A 16,740-nucleotide genomic window follows, 5' to 3' on the forward strand; every position below is an offset into this window, starting at 1 on the left:
AGACATACCCTGGATGTCCAGGTACCAGTGAGTGGACAGGAGACGGTGACCGTCACAGGAGGAGGCCCTACCCTGTGATGGTCCTGCCCTGGGCTCGCCACCACCACCACCAAGGGAGTGGTGAATGTACTGCCCAGGGTGCTGCCCAGAAAGAGCTAATGGGTTTTTGGGAGGCTAAGCCTGGAAGGGTCTTGATAAGACTCGTGTCCAGCTAAGGGCTTTTGTTTGTTGTTCTACAAGATGTATGTGGCAGTGCCGCGCAGCCAGGCAGGAGAGACATCGGGGCTGTCATTCCAACGTGAGCCCAGACCCGGAGGCACTGCAGAGATGTGGGAAACAGTAGGTGCTTTCCACTCGTTTACTTATTTAATTTAAAAGTCATGTGCACACGTGAGGAGACATGCAAGACCATGTAAAACTGAGTGCCTCTTTTCTTCCAGCCCCTCATCCCGCTTGTCAGAGAGCAGCACCGTTAACACCTTCTTGTGTAGCCTTTAAACCCATTTTAATGCATATTCAAGCATATATTTTACCCAAATGGAATCATACTATATTGTTCTGCAGCTTGCTTTTTTTCACTTTAATAATATGTCTCAGAGTTCTTTCTCTGTCGGCTTCTATAAACCTTTCTCATTCTTGTTAATGATTGCATAGCTACAATCATAGATTCTTTAAGCTGGAAAGAACCTTCAAATCAATGTGATCTAATTGCCTCATTTTGCTACAACCTGGAGAGGTGAGGTGACTTGTCGGAGGGCACAGGGAGTCAGTGAAAGGGAAAGATTCCTGTTTGGAGGGAAGAGCTTCCCAAGGGGCCGGGTATCGGGATGACAGATAGGCATGATCACTCCTGGCTGGCTGCATCTTACCAGCAGCGTCCTCTCCATCCATCATTCTGGACTGTTGGCAGCAGGGGGAAGGGCGGGAAGACAAAGCCTTTTGGTGGGGGAGAGGAAATGACATCCCATCTGCACATGCTGGTGTTCAGTTCACAAGATATTTAAGTGGAAATGTCATCTCGGCCAGTAGAAATGGGAGTTCAAGTTCCAGTGATAAGCCCCTTGCCTTGATCAATAGGAGACACCACCCATCATTTGGAGAGCAAGCATTTCCTTAGAAATCCCTAGATCTCCAGTGTGTTCTTTGGTGTAGGTCTTGTTAGGCATCGAAGCAGAGCTCAGTGGTGGGAGGCTATGACTCGTGTTGGCACCAAACTTGTCCCTTTGCTGTATTTGCTGACCCCACCCGCCACTGCTGCTTCTGGCCTCTGGCATCCTACCTTGTCACGTAGGTGAGGAACGAGTGAGAGCCTTCTGAGGGAACTCATGGCTGCATGTGTGTAATAATGCAATAACCCTCACTTAGGACAGGTCAGAAGGTGAGGCCTCCGGCCTCAGAGGGACATGAGAACAGGCATTTATACGTTAGCGAGGTTTCTGCTTAGCAGTGTGCAGGTGAGAGCTGAGAAGCCGGCTTGTCCCACCCCAAGGGTGGGTGTGTCCCCCAGAGGTGCCCGCTCCCTTGCCAGGACTGCAGACTAGATAGGATAGAGGACTGCAGACTAGAAAGGGCACATCTTCCTGGAATATCAACTTTATGTGAAGTTTTTTGGGGGGGGAAATGCCATTTTTATATTAAAGCAAACACTGGTATTATGGCATAGCATGGAAAATTCAAGTTACCTTTTAAGATAAAAGAGGTAATGTCAGAGTAATTTTATTTTTCCTTGCCTCAGGCAACTTCCAGCTTTACCCCCTGGACCCTGGAGGGCATGTGTTCTCTCTTCTCTGCTATCTGGGACTTTGTTGAAGCGTTAGAACCAGGAAATTGGCAGGGCCCTAGGCAGCTCCAGCTGGGGTCTCTGTTTCCCTCTGTGTTGGACTGGGTTTGCTCCCTCCTGACCAGCTTCTCACGAGCTCTGCTCTGTGTTTGCTCTGAGCTCAAGTATTTCTCTCCCAGGCTTTGGTTCGCCTTGGCCCCAACCCACCCTGATGACTTCCTCCTGTGTGACTGCCATCACCACCGGCCAGGCTGAGGATTGGCTGCCCCTTTGTCCTATCAGCTAGAGCAAGGAGTTCAGGGCCATTGGGTACAAAACCTGTTCCCTGAGGCCTCTACTTCTGGAGGGGCAGGATGGGCCCATTGAACCTGGAAGGGAATACAGACCAGTAAGTGTGTGGTGGTTCTAGTCCAGCCACTTGTGGCACGGAGGAGAATGGGAGACTTCAGAAGGGAGAGTTGATGAGTGTGGTGGGCATCTTTCCCTGGTGGGTTCTCTCCCCCACATGAAACTTCTCCCCTAGTGAGAAACTCTTGGGCAGGCTCACTTTCCTCATATCCACCCAGGTGGAAAAATGTCCCTATTTAGCCACCCCTCGTGGTCTGAACAGTACCTTCCTACTGCTGTGGCCCGGACTGCCATCTAAGATGGTTATCTCCCCAGAAGTGTGGTCAGATCAGCCCCCCTGCCTGGCTGTGTGCTGGAGAAGGGGACAGGAGCTGAAGGAGGGCTAGAGGAACAGAACATCACGCGGGAGAGAGAGTGGTGCCCACTCTCACCTGGGACCTGACCTGACGCATCCTTCTAGCAGGGCTGTTGTCTCTGTTCAGCGAGGACAAGCTGGCACTGCTTCAGGAACCATTAACCCTCGGGTGTCTGTAAGTGCTGTGAGCAGAGCAGACTACCTGCATAGGAGCGTCATGGTTTCAGCAGACAGCAACTCTGGACTACTTCTCTTCTCTTGGGTATATACAGCAGTGCTGCTAAGGGTTAATGTGCTGGAGAGGGGTGCTTCTCTTTTAACTAGGTCATCACCATGAGCAGAGCAAGCTTGCCTTTTCCCCTGATTTGGTCCTGTTTATTCTTTCCTGGCTTTTTAACTGCAGGGCATTTTTTTACTCTCTGTTATCTGTTGGAGAAAGTGTAGCCATTTGATGGTTTGAAGAGCCAGACAGACCTGGGTTTATATCTTGCCTCGTCTACTCACTGGCTCCGTGACCTTGGACACTTTCTTCATCTCTGAATGTTTTCTCATCTATAAAAAGGAGATGATGTTCCCGGACATCTCTGGCTGATAGAATTTGATGAGATCGTTTGCAGTTGGTTTTGAGAACCTCTAGCCATTCTTTCTTTCATTCTGTCCCTGTGGGGCCTTGGCATGCCATTTGCTCTGCCTGAAATGTCCCTCCCATCCCTTCCCCCCAGCTCACCAGTGTCTCAGGCTCAGCTTAGGCTCTGCAGCACAGAAGCCTTCCTGAGTGGACAATTCTGGTGTTTCTACCAAGTAGGATTGTGGCGTTGGTGAGACTTCCATGACCCTGTCTCTCTGTCTGTGGCATAGAGAACACAGAAAGTTACAGGGTTCCAGTAAAGATTACCTGTATTTGGAGAGCACCCTATAAAAGCCTTTCTCTGGAGTATTCTGCTTTGTTGGTTTTACAGTGACTGCCTTCACTAGACTTCCCACAGTTTCTGTCAGTTATGGGAGAGGAGCGTCAGAGCTGTAGGGCCCAGCATGAGATCACCCCCTGCTCCTCGTCCTTCCAGCTGCCAGCTCCCATGCCCCTCGACTGCCCTTCAGAAGGGAGAACTCCCTGTTCTGCCCCAGCAAAAGGGACATTTAAGAAAATGTTCAAATCTGTCTGATTTTGCTGCTTGCTGATACCTTCTGGGATTCCCTTTTCTTCTCAACTGGGAAGTCACCTGTTAACAGACATGGTTACTTATTTATGAGCACTAGCAACGTGCCAGGCACACATTCCCGGCAGAACCCTCACGGCCACACCCCGCTGTGGGGTCGGCAATATCATTGTCTGTACTTGCAGGTGAGGAAGCTCCAGCTCAGAGACGTTGCTTACTCCCACGTGGTCGTGCAGGCCGCAAGCAGTGGGGCGAGGACACTAACCTGGATCCCTCTGATTCCAGAGCCAGTGGTTTCCACCCCAGGGGAGCACAGTCTGCTTGACTGTGAGGTAGGAACCACTCAAGTACTGCTTTCACTACTTCCTTCCCACCCCTTTGCACTGGCCCCATTTGTACAATGCCTGCCTTCTACTTCTAGAACTTTCTGTCCTTAACCCTGCATTGAAGTTATTCACCTATGCAGCATGTCTCGCCTGCTGGAGTGTCAGGTGCTTGAGAAGAGTGTGGGATCTTAACTATGTGTTTCTTTTTTTTAATTACAATTCTCAATTGATGTATTTGTGTAATTATGAGCACAGAAAGTGTCCATATATTAGCTTTAGCCCCCACACATGTTCATGCTCCTCTTCAAAGTTAAGAACGGAAAGGACAGTCTTGGAACCTACAGCAGACCATGGGGGAGGTGTGGGAGTGCAGCGGTAACACCCCAGCCCCATGTGCTGCATTGACCACGGCTCTTCAGAGCTCTGGAACCCCCACCCCACAAGGAAGAGGAGACCCATCTCACTGGGAAGGCACTCTCCGCCATGGTCACCAGGACTGGCCCAGCTACTCAAGATAGGTCCTTAGCGTGATACTGACTGTTCTTTAGAATATGGAGTAGCCTCTCATCCCCTCATCTTTGTGAAGGTTTGTATAGTGTCTTGACCCCTCAGAGCATTACTCCTGGTAAGATTGCCACATTTCCAGAAAACTCTTGAGTTGATGTGCCTGCATCAGCCTCAGCTTTCCAGCCGGCTTCTCTTTGATGTGTTTCATGTGGTGCCCCTTGGGCACTTCAGTTCAGGCTGATGGAGTTTCCATCTGCACCCTGAAGTGAGTGTCCAGTAGGCAGTCGGCAGCTGTGGAAGGACGCCTGTGCACCCAGGTCTGGCCCTTTGCCCTGGCGTGACCTGGTGTGGCGTGCTACATGGGCAGAGCCCCTTCCATCACCCGGCACTAGTAGGCCACTTCACAGTTCCTCCATAGGCTCCCAAGGTTGCTCACTCTTTTGCAGGAGGCTTATCTTCTCGTGTAGTCTCTTTTGTAAAAAGAGGTGACATCAGTGAGGTCTCCACATTACAAGTGATAAAAAAAACACAATCTAAATGCTCAATTTTAAAGAGAGAGGAGAGGGGTAGGGAGACCACCAAAAACTTCAGGAACAAATCTGGCTTTAGACGCATCTCATCTCTGGTCACGAGAGATACCCCAGTCAGCTCTGCTTCCCCAGGAGCGTTCTGTTCTCAGGTTTCACCAGATGGCCCTTCCAGCTTCAGGCTCATATCATCACAACACCCACAGGAGTGGGTCACTTTCACATGAGTGGAGACAGAAGTGCCCTGATGGAGGTGCTTGACCCCAGCTGCCCTCGGGGTGAGAGCATGGGGCCTCCCCACACCCGTCCCTGTGGCCAGTGAGGTGCCCACCCTCCCGGGCTTAGCCTTGGTCCCCCGCAGCATCACCTGCCAAACCTGGGCAGTGACGCGGAGGGGGAGAGTGAGTAGATACTGGGCGGCAGAGTGATAGCTGTCTGCTGCACCACTGACCACCTGATTGAGGATTTGGGCTTTCTGCCTCCACCAGGATGTTAATTGTGTTGTGATCACCACCAACAATCAGCAGCCAGTTGTGTTGTAATCCCACCCAATGTTCGGAAACAAGGCCGGTGTATTTCCTCTCCTGGTGGATTCTGAAACTCCTTATTCCTGGTGGATGCAATTACTTTGCCTAAGATAAGATTCTCCTCCTGATGCCATCACAGATCACAGAGATGCAGACAGGCAGAGCCTAACTGTGATGGGCCCTGCATCTGCCAGCTAAAAGCAGAGCTTCCAACTCAACTTGCTGACAGTTTTATCTCTCAGAAATTTGAGGAAGAAACGAGAGAAACTGTGCTGAGCCAGAAAGGATTAGAGCGGCAGAAGGAACATGGGAGCCTTGGGAAGCAATGCTTGTGCCACCTGGAGGGGAGGCAGAGTGCCCAGGTACAACACCATGGGCTTCCAAAGAAGTCTGGAGCTGGGGGATGCAGGGGTGTCTGCAGACTGAGGACAGCCAGCTGAACCTTGATTCTTCTAAGGGAAGAAGAAGTTCTAAAACATGTCCCAGAAGCTTGCTGGCCTCCCGGCAAACTTTTCATTAGATTGACATAGTTATAGTTCCTGGCACACCTTGCTAACAGCTGTGTGGGCTCCTGTGACCACCTCCTTTTAAAGAGTTATATGTCTTTTGTGTAGCAAATACTTTGTGACTACCTGTTCTGAGCATGATCCTTGTTCTCTGGAAGCTCCTAGTTTAAGAGGAGAAGAAAAAACTGCAAGTAGCCCCTAAGTCACCACCATCCCTCTCACCTGAATTTTGCGGTGGCCTTTGCCGTTGGTCTTCCTGCTGCTGTTCTGCCCCCCTGTTCCCCCCCAACTCCAGCCCCAGCAGCATTGTAGTCCGCAGGTGACATCCCTGTCATGGAGAGTAAAGCACAGCCCCGTGTGCTCTGTTCCACACACCCCTCCTGCTGTCCTCCCCACCCAGGACACTAGTCTCCCACATCTTTCTTTCTTTTTCTCTTCTCCTTTTCCTTTTCCCTTGTTCTTTCTGTTTTTTCCTTTTCTTTCCTTCTTACCTTTTTTTGTTTGTGTTTTCTCCGTTGCAGTTTCTAGTACAGTTTAACTCCTCAGAGATGACTCTCCCTGCCCCTCTGAGGTGCAGAGATGTGCCCCCACTTGGCTCTCCATCATCCTGCCCTGCTTGATTTCCTTTGTGCACATGACAGCCACCTCCTTCGTTTTCTTGTCTGTCTCCATGCTGGCCCATAAGCTCCTCAAGAGCAGGACTGTGCCTGTTCTGTTTGTTGCTCCCGTGTGACCTCATCCTAACTCATCACATCTGCAACAGCCCTGTTTCCAAATAAGGTCATATTCTGAGGTTCTAGGGGTTAGGACTTCAACATACGAATCTGGGAGGGCACAGTTCCCCTCATAGCATTGTGCATCTGTGCGGGTTATGTGTGTCAGATGCTGTGCTCATGAGGCTAAACCTCTGCTCAGACAACCTGCTCACAGCCTGGACACATGAAGGTGCTGGAGCTGGGTGGTACATTCCTGGGTACTCCCCAGGAATGTACCACCTCTTGTTTGGCCCTGTGACCATTTGTGCTCTTTTTAGTGGTGTTTTCCTGTTGTCTCCTGCTCCATTCCGTCCATTCTCCCCGTGTACTCAAGTAGCCTGCCTTCTCTGTGTGCTCCAGACTGCATTCCACCCTCAGGTCAGGCCTACCCTCAATCTAGTTGGCAGCCATCCTGAGAGAGCCTCCTTAAGGGGGCAGTGTCTCCAGGAAGGGCAGTCTGGGTGTGTGGCCCATACGTGGCATTACAGTATGTGATAAAAGTAATGCTGTTGGACCACCAACAGAGGGTCAGCTCACACGGACTGGAGGAGTCCAGACGTCATCTCCAAGGAAATGAAATTGGAATCAGATCTGATACGGTGGGTTAGGGGGACCTCCAGAGGACAGAGGGGACTGTTGTCCAGGCTGGGACCCACACTGGCCAGGGAATAACCAAACATGCAGGTGAGGGAGCGAAACAGCTTCATGGATGTTCCATGGAGCAGAGTTACTGCAGATGGACTTGAGAGACTGGCAAGGAGGCCAAGGAAGGCTTTGCCACCATGCCACAATGCTCAGGTTTTGTCCCAGAAGGCATAGAAATGTTGTTAGGAAAGGAGTAACAAGATGAAATTGGTGCTATAGAATTTAAAAGGAAGGTTGGAGAAACTTGGAGATGGGGAGAAAAGATACAAGATTATTATGATTGTTGTGGGAAGAGACATAGAGGATCTGAAGTAGGGCATATGCGAGGAAGGACGGAGAGGAAAGGACACATTTGCTGCTATTTCTAAGGTAGAACAACAGAAATTGGTGACCCTCAGGGTAATGAGGGAGTGAAGAGGTGGTATTCTGAGAGTTCTTACTGGAATAATGGAGTTTAAAAGGGAATTGGGGAAACTCTTACAACTCAGCAACAGAAAGACAACCCAATTAAATACAGGCACAGAAAACACACAAATGGCCACCAGGTACATGAAAAGATGTCCAGTGTCATTAGTCATTAGGGAAATGCAAATCAAAACAATGATACACCACCTCACACCCACTAGGATGGCTCTAATTTTCTTTGTTTAAAGAGGATAATAAGTGTTGGTGATGATGTGAGGAAATTGAAACATTGTTGGTGGGAATGCAAAACAGTTCAGCCACTGTGGAAAAGTTTGGCAATTCCTCAAAAAGTTAAACACAGAATATGCTCTAGCTCTACTCCTAGGGATATACCCCAAAGCACCAAAAACAGGGACTCAAACAAATACATGTACATGCATGTTCAAAAATGATGGTTGTGCAATGTTATGATTATACTGAATGCCACTGAAATGTTCACTTGAAAATCATTAATTTTCTGTTATGTGAAATACACCTCAATCAGTATTTAAAAACAACAGGAAATGCGCATCGGTTGTGTACGTGTTGAGGACCTGTGGGGTATTTGGGTCCAGTGGGCAGCTGGGTGTGCAGACAGGGCTTCAGGCATCATCAGCACACAGGCTGTGCTCTGCGGGTCTCAGGCTGACAGGGTTTCCTTTAGAGACATCTGAAATAGGAGATTCTGGAAGTGACTTGGATTTTCTATAACTGTACTTCTGTGCAACACTTGGAGAGGGCAGGTGACATTGTTTTGGGTCAGGTGGCTACCTGTTAAGATGATCAGGTCGCTTTATTATAGGTCAGATTACCGTATTGGAAAGGTGCTAAGGAAGAGATCAACATTAGCCCTGAGAGTTCTCCTCATTCTCACTTCAGTCAACATTTTTATTAGTGATTTAAAGACCTAGAACGCCTACTCGTCAGATTTGCAAATTACCCAAAGCTTGGATGGATAGTGACTGTGTTGAATGACGGTCAAACCCATGTACTGTTTGGGGCTGCCCCACATCTACTTTTCCTTCCTTTTGGTGTCAGGGTCTGGATTTCCATTTGGATGCCTCCCTTTCCTGTCCATATAGCCCATGTGCTTCTGAGTGAAGCGAACGCAGTGCCAAGTCCAAGGTGGTCCCTAGTTAGCTTAAATTGATCTTCATATCTCATCATCCTGGCCTTCGTGGTTGAGTCAGATCACAGGATTGTGTGGGCTTCAGAGAGCACAGTGTCTTTTCTTGCCCTTTCCCTTTGCCTTTCCCGTTAGTGAGAGTACCCTCCTGTCACATACTAGCTGTTCTATTTTCCAGCCCTGTGTCAACAAGGAAGCATGGGGCCCCTAGAAGCTGCTGGCAGCCACCTTGCAGCCATGAGGAGAACCCGGTTTAGGATGAAGCCAACCTAAAGAAAGCAGAATGGGGAGGTGGAAGTAACCAAGTTCTTGGTGACCTTGTTCAGCCACTTGACTCTTACCTCAAGTACCACTGGACTACATAAGCCAGCAATTCCTCTTAGTGTCCAGACCACTTTGAGTCTAATTTTCTACTACCTGTAACCAACAGTGTCCTGACTGACACAGTGATAAATCAGTCACTGAAGATCTCACTAAATTCAATGTTTGTTAAATTTTTACATTGAAATTTGGCCAGAATAAATGTTGGGCTTTTTTTCCTTGGCTCCAGAAAAGTTATTGCACAAGTACTTTGTAGCAACATATATGAAAAGACCTGAGAGTTTTTGTTGACATTAAGCTCAGTGTGATATGCAGTTAGAAAGACCCAATTCTAATTTCCCAGCCATTTTGCTTAGCACCTCTGTGACCTTGGCAGTTGAGATATTGTTTGTAAGTTTCCCAGCACAGCACTTGGCTCAGGGTAGGTGCTGATATAGCTTAGCGGTGGCAGAGTGGTTGTGATGTATGCATACTTCCAGCTTCAGGAAACAAAAAGCCAGACTCTAACTAGCTCAACCCACAAAGAAACAGGAGACCCAGAGTGGTACAGCCTCTGTGGTGGGCTTCATCCACAAACTCTGCCTGCTTCCCCCTGACTCTCTTGGGTTTGCCCTCCTCTGACCATCCAGAGCAAGAGATGCCAGCTCTGCTCTCAGAATTCCCGGCATCACCACAAGTTTCACTCATTCTGACAGGACTAGGTCAGAATTAGGTCCCTCGCCACCCCTGTGTCCAGGCCACTGGCATGCACTGGTTGGCCTGACCTCAGTCACACACTGCCACCCCCAGATCTGGGGTTGTGGTCTGCTTCCCTAAAATCATATGCATTCCCCGAGGGAAACTGGGAGCTTGGGAGAGGAAGAAAAGGAATGAGTGCCAAAGAGGCCACCAACAAGAATTGACTCAAATGGAATCATCCCAAAAGTTAATGTTGTTTAAGACCGTGTTTATGCAGGTGTAATCTGTATGAGAGAAGAGGCAGTTGTCTCCCTAGTCCGACTTATCTTGGACTTACGTTCCATTCTGGAACATTCTGGAACAACTGAGGCCCTTTCCAAAGAGTGCCCACAGGATTTGGGGAACATTTGAAACCATGCCATGTGAGGAAGGATTGGGTGCTGGTAAGAGAAGACTCAGTTGCACCATGATAACTGGGGGTTCAGTTTCTCCTGCAAGACCAGAGTGAAATGGCACCAGTAACCACTGACATTCATTGAGTGCTTCTTGCATTACTAGGCCTTGTACCACGTTCTCCTCCTGCATTGTCTCCCTCCATCCTTATTGTATTCCTTTGAGGGAGGCACCACACTTACTAAGTAGTTACCATCCTCATTTGGTAGTTGAGGAAGCCAAGGCACAGAGATGTTAAGTAACCTGGCTAAAGGCACAGAACAGTACGCGGCAAAGCCAGGCTTGAATCTCATGTTTTCAGCTCAGGTTTCCCCGGCCTTAGAGCAGTGAATGCCAACCTTAGCTGTACATGAGAATCCCTTGGGAAAGCTTCTTTAAAATACTGATGCTGGGGTGCTTGGGTGGCTCAGTTGGTTAAGTATCCAACTCTTGATTTCGACTCAGGTCATGATCTCAGGGTCCTGGGATTGAGTCCCGAGTCAGGCTCTGTGCTCAGCAGGGAGTCTGCTTTAGGATTCTCCCCCTCTCCCTCTGCCCCCCCATCAAATAAATAAATAAAACTTAAAAAAAAATAAAATACTGATGCCTAGGTGCCACCCCAGACTGATCATCAGACTCGGGGCGGGGGGGCCCAGGCCTTATGCTTATAATAAAGTTGCCGTGGTGATTGTAATGCCAGGGTTGAGGACTGCTGGCCTAGAGTGTAAACACCAAGCCAAGGGCCCCAGTGTAGTTGCCTTCAGAAACTCAGTGAGAATTCAGGTCTCTGGAGTTGCAGGTATAAAACCATACAGACATATAAGGACCGTGCTGACCTAGGGAGGGTAGGACCCAACCAGGGGCATTCAATTTTTTTTTTTTAATTACCATAATGCTATTGAAACAAAGCCCATAGGAGGCCCACCTTCTGCACACCTGTGCTTCTCAAACTTCACATGCACACAGATCACCTGGGAGCTTGCTAAAGAGCAGGTCTGGAGCAGGGCCTGTGGTATTCTGTGTTTCTAATAAGCTCCCAAGCAATGCTGCCACTGCTGGTTCGTGAGCCATCCTTTGATTTGCAAGGCTGTATCGTGCCATGCTGCCTCAGACTGACCAGGTGGAGGTTAAGCTGAGAGCAAGGGGTGCAGACTTGTAGCAGCCTGCCTGGGGGAGCTTCTCTCTCTTGTGGCAGTCTTCAGAGAGGGACTAAGGCCCGCTCTCAGGCGTGTGTGGCCAGCCTCCGGCACAGAGGGCGCAGAGTCTCCTAATGCTCAGAATTGCTGAGTGTGGTGCCCCGCTGAGAGCCCTGCCTCTGCTGTTCATCTGGACGTGGAACTTTAGGGATCAGCACAAAGAGTGGAAACATCTGGTTAATGCCACTGTGGCCTACATGTACTGCACCTGAAGGTCTGATTCGCTAGGTCCTGAGAGAGCCCATACCACAGCCCCATGTCATCCCATTGCCTCTTTCTTCCCCGAGCCTCAGAGGGGTCATAGCCCTGGCGTTGTGTTTGAGAGTTTTACTCTACTACTCTCTGTTGCAGAGAACGAACAATTCACAGTATCAAGACTCTTAATTTTACTCAGGGTCAGCTCACCAGTAAGTCACAGAAATGGAATTAAAATTCATGTCATGTTTTTTTTTTATTTCTCTTACTTTCTGTTGTGCTCTGCATTTTGTTTTCAAACTATTTAGGTATTCACTTAGCCAAACATGTTTCTGCAGATGTAAAAACCAACTAACCAGCAGCACCAAGGCATGGCTGGCCGCCCAGCTTTTGTGTTGGAGCAGCAACACGGCCCAGCTGGACAGCCCTGCCTCCTTCCACATCCTGCCAACGGAGTGATTACGGCGGTAGATTACCTTGTCAGTCCTGTTTACTGCAAGCACACCGCTGAATTCCCTCCTTGTCTACCCTCACGTGGCTTCTGTCCATCTAGGTTAAGTGCCGTTCTGTATTTAGCAGCCATTTAAAGCTCTCTGCTTCCCTTTCTCCTTCAATATCTACTTCCTGGCCTCAGTCTGGCTCCACACTTCCCGTACAGGCATCGGGTCTGGGTAGACACTCAACCTTCCACATACCATAGGCATTTTTTAAAACATCTTTTTCACACACTACTTTAAATGGGGCTTTGATCTTTTTGCCTTTAACTGTTTACCATACTTCTGCTGTGCAGTTTTTCTTCCATAATCCCAATCCTCTGAATTAATCTTTTCTGGTCCCTTCCTAAACACTGTAACGTGGAATCTTCCCTTCAGACTCTCAAATAGGAGCTGACCCTGCACCTCTGACCGGCCCCTTCTATAGCTCCCCCGGCTTGTTTGTGAGGAGCCCAACAGTCGAGTCAGCCCTGTGTGGTGCTGATAGATTGCTGCGGGGGCTGTGGCCCTTCCAGGGAACTACAGGACACCTTGTGTGTGTGTCCTGTGGGGCGTGCTGGTCCTTTCCAGCCTCGGTCACCCAGGAAATCACCAAGGACTCCAAAGGTGTGGGTCTTCTCACCCAGACACACCTCAACTCCACACAATGAAAGATAGCTCTTGAAGAAAGGAACTCATAAATAAACTGGTTGCTGCCAGAGGAGAGGGGTCCTGAGGGTGCAAAATAGAGGAGGGACAGTAAGAAGCCCAAACTTCCAGTTAGTTATAAAGTAAGTAAGTGATCAGGATGGAAAGTACAGCATAGAGAATATAGTCAATAATATTGTAACAACTTTATATGGTGGCAGATGGTGACTAGAATTAGCATGGTGAGCATCTTGTACTGTATATAAATGTCGAGTCATTATGTCGTACACCTGAAACTAATATAATATTGCAGCTCAACTATTCTTTGAAAAAAAATGTTTTTAAAGAAAAGTTCTTAGATGATCAGCACTCACCTAGAGGTCTGGTGGCTAATGTTTAGTATTCAGTGTAAATCAAAATTATAAAAAACCTGTACAGTTATTGCTGATTAACACAGCTTTACATTTATCTAGTGCTTTACGTGTGCGCATGTATGTGTGTGTTGTGTGTATGTAGATGCCTAGGGCTCTGTTTTCTTCACCCTCTTATAAGGAGAATGGTAAATCCTACCCCAGTCATACACACACAGCAGTACACACATACACACACACACCCCAGAAGCAACTGAAATGCTAGGAGGCTTAGCTAAACACACAGAGGAGAAGAGGTGTGGTCCAGAAAACCCAGCTCTGAGCCTTAGACTCTTCGTTATGGCACAGCAGAAAGAGACAGGGATCTTTTCTCTCTGACTTTTCACAAATGCAAATACTTCTAGGAGGGTCTCACCTAAAGCCACTGTCACAACACTAATTAGCAATTCACGTCTTTGCAAGGTTCAGATAGCAGCCAGCCATGTGTGTTAGGAAAGAGGACATGGAGATGTCCAGGGAATGTGGGGTGCCTGGAAGGGCAGGATGGGGGTGCCCTTGTGGAGGAGGGGAGGGGCACGACATGATGGGTTGTTGCTTCAGGGCTGTTCCTGCAGCCATGAGGAGGGCAGATCCTAGGAGGCTAGGCCCGGGATTGGAGGCCCAGCAGGTAGAAAGTCGTCGGCTAATTTAGGCCAGAGGTGATGAGAGCAGAGCTGAGGCAGCAGGCAGAATCCAGAGACCTGCAAGGTCCGGGGTGAGCTGAATAACAAGACCTTTGTTCATTCAAGTATGAATCAATAAAGTAAAAAAGCTGACCCCAGGCTCATGCAGTTCCCAGTCCAAGTTGGGGAAACAGGCACGTTAACAGGATTGCCTCACGCTGTGGGAAATGCTGCTGAAAAGCATGGTACAGAGTACCGAGAAGGGAAACATCGGTTTTGTGTGGGGGGGGTAGGAGAGGAATGACACTGACCAGCAGAGGGGATGTTGTTGGGTCTTGAAGCACAAATCAGAGTTTCTCAGGAGGGCAGGGTAGAATTGGCAGAAGAAACAATACAGAGAGCACGATGGAGGCTTGGAAGATGGCGAGTTGTCTCAGGTGAAGGGCAGAGCCCACCAGGGGCAGTGCCAAGGTTGTTCATTACGAAGGGCCATCTCAAAGGGAGAGTCAGAGGCCACTCTGCAGACAGGGGAAGGGCAGGACATGGAAAGTTTTAAGCTGAGAGGCATAGTTAAGGATTGCTCCCACAGTGGCATGGAGAAGCCTCAAGGGGAGAAAGTAGCAGGAGGACCAATGTGGTGTACGAGTGAGTGCAGGATGTCCTCGTAGGATAGTCATGAATGAATGAAAGCAGGGACAATAGGAAGCAAGGAAGGGCCTCAAGAGACAAGCAGGGAGCAGAGGTTCCTGCATCTGGTTGCCAGCTTGATCCAGGGGCCTCAGGTCCTCATCCAGGCGCTGGGCGGGTAGTGGTGGTGGTCGATGCAGGAAATGTAGGGGGTGGACTTAATGAGAAAGCACAAGAGGAGGAGAGTTCAGGAAGCACAGTGCCTGGCAGAAGGAAAGAGGGACTGAGAGTGGGGTTCTATGACCGATGGGACCCAGCTCTGATGAGGGCCAAGGTGGATCTCAGTGCTCAGCTAAGGCTTACTGAGCAGGCTCTGTAGCAAAGCTACGGGAGTCCTTGCTTAGGCTCCAGCCACTGCCCTGAGGCCCTCCCTCACACCCTAGCAGCCTACCCGGTGCCCCCACAGGTTGTCTCCTGGGTGCTCTGGACTCCACAGGCTGACTCTCCACCACCGATGTCGGGTGGTGTTTGTCCCGCCCTCAGGAAATGACCCACCGACTCCCTTGGGGCACTGCTTCCACTCTCTTTGTAACACGGCAGCCGGTGATCCTTCCAGAGTGGAAATTAGATCATATCATCCCCTGATCAAACCCGCCGGTGGCTCCCTGCCAACCTGTCCTTTCCCTGCATCTGTTCTTCTCTTGAACATCTTCCAACCATGTTCCCCTTGCTCTCCCAAGAACATGCCAAGTGTCGTCTGTAATCCCATCTTAGGACCTTCCCCTGAATTTTATTTCCCTCTTCACATCTGCCCCAAGTCACCCTGGCAGAGAGGCCTGGATCAACTTATTTAAAATAGCTCCCACCCCATCTTATTGCTCCTCATCCCCTTCACCTGCTCCATGCCTTTATGACATTTTTGAGTAGAACTGTTTTCTTGTTTTTCCATATCCAGACTGTTAGCTCTGTGAAGGCAAGGACTTCATCTCTCCTGTTCACTGCTGTGCCCTCTGATTGCATAGCAAGACTTGGTGAATGGTAGGCGCTCGGTAAATGCTGGTTGAATGAATGTAAGAAACAAATGAACCCTGACATGCTGGGCAAGCTTGTACCCATTGTTCACTGTACCCTCAGAGCACCCCTGAAAAATGGGTCTGCATTTGCCCTCACAGGACCAGGCTCAGGGAGAGGGAGTCATCTTCCCATGCCACTGTGGACCCTGGAACCTAGCAGCCTGGAGGGATGGTAGCCTCTCCTCTGGGGGTGAAGGTTCATGGGCAGAGACAGAGGCATGTCTGGTCCTGGGAGAGACGTGCCTGCTGGTGCCCAGTAGCAGCCTCACTGGTCTCTGAAGTTGAGACACAGTCATATACCCACCGTAGGAATTCAGGGCGGGTACCAAGTTAAGGTCAGGATAGCTGTTGTGGAGAATTATAACTTGTGTGGAAGGTTCAGATGAAGTTGGAGCCCTAGGTTTGTGGCCATTCTGGGGGATGGAGGGAAGATCCCAGGTAGGGCCATCCTGGGGGGTACAGGGAGAATCCCAGGTAGGGCTGTCCTGTGGGGTGCAGGGAGGAATATGAGGGATCCCAGGTAGGGCCATTGTGGGGATTCCGGGAAGATCCCAGATAGGGCTGTCCTGGGGGGTGGGGGGCCTTGGGGGTGGCCTGACCTTAGATGGCTGTGACAGTTCAGATGGTAGGCCTGGAGGTGAGGAGACCATGGAAAGAAGGAGCTCTAGCACTGAAGGAACCCAGATGGACATTGCTGAGTTGCAAGCAATGGAGGGAAAGATGGTTGTCTGTGCACCCCCATCTAAAGTAAGTGCCAGAGCAAGTCTGGAAAGAGAGGTCATTTCTTCCCATGACAGCAGAGTAGGGAGCTGGTAGGTACCCAGGAGGAGGGAAAGAGACAAAGATGTAGTTGTGTGACTTCATAAATAACCAGGAACCAGATGTTAAGCCATTTCACAAAACTGAATTTCCATTCTTTGCCAACTATGTTGCTGATCACATGTCCCGAGATTTAGAAATTTTTGTGTTGACTATTTGACTCTTTACAAAAGACTTACATGCATTTCTTCTGTGTGTTTTTTATTATTTTCAAGTCAGAGATTCTTTAAATCCTGAATACA

General features: G+C 49.2%; 1 protein-coding gene across 2 annotated transcripts in view; it reads left to right on the top strand.

Moving 5' to 3' along the window:
* CHCHD6 (coiled-coil-helix-coiled-coil-helix domain containing 6) overlaps positions 1 to 16,740 on the top strand; it is a 249,618-nt gene that overhangs the window by 181,556 nt on the left and 51,322 nt on the right. The window contains exon 6 of one of the 2 annotated variants that reach the window (XM_088021562.1): positions 3,826 to 3,972. The exons of the other annotated variant lie outside the window; for it this stretch is intronic. Coding sequence (XP_087877688.1) covers positions 3,826 to 3,972 — 147 coding nt within the window. The remainder of the gene's footprint in view (positions 1 to 3,825; positions 3,973 to 16,740) is intronic. 2 annotated transcript variants of the gene reach the window in all.

The sequence above is a fragment of the Eumetopias jubatus genome, unplaced genomic scaffold (assembly GCF_037043125.1).
Source record: "Eumetopias jubatus isolate StellerSeaLion01/CBP00866 unplaced genomic scaffold, mEumJub1_p1.0 scaffold_1, whole genome shotgun sequence".
In the NCBI taxonomy this organism is placed as follows: Eukaryota; Metazoa; Chordata; class Mammalia; order Carnivora; family Otariidae; genus Eumetopias; species Eumetopias jubatus.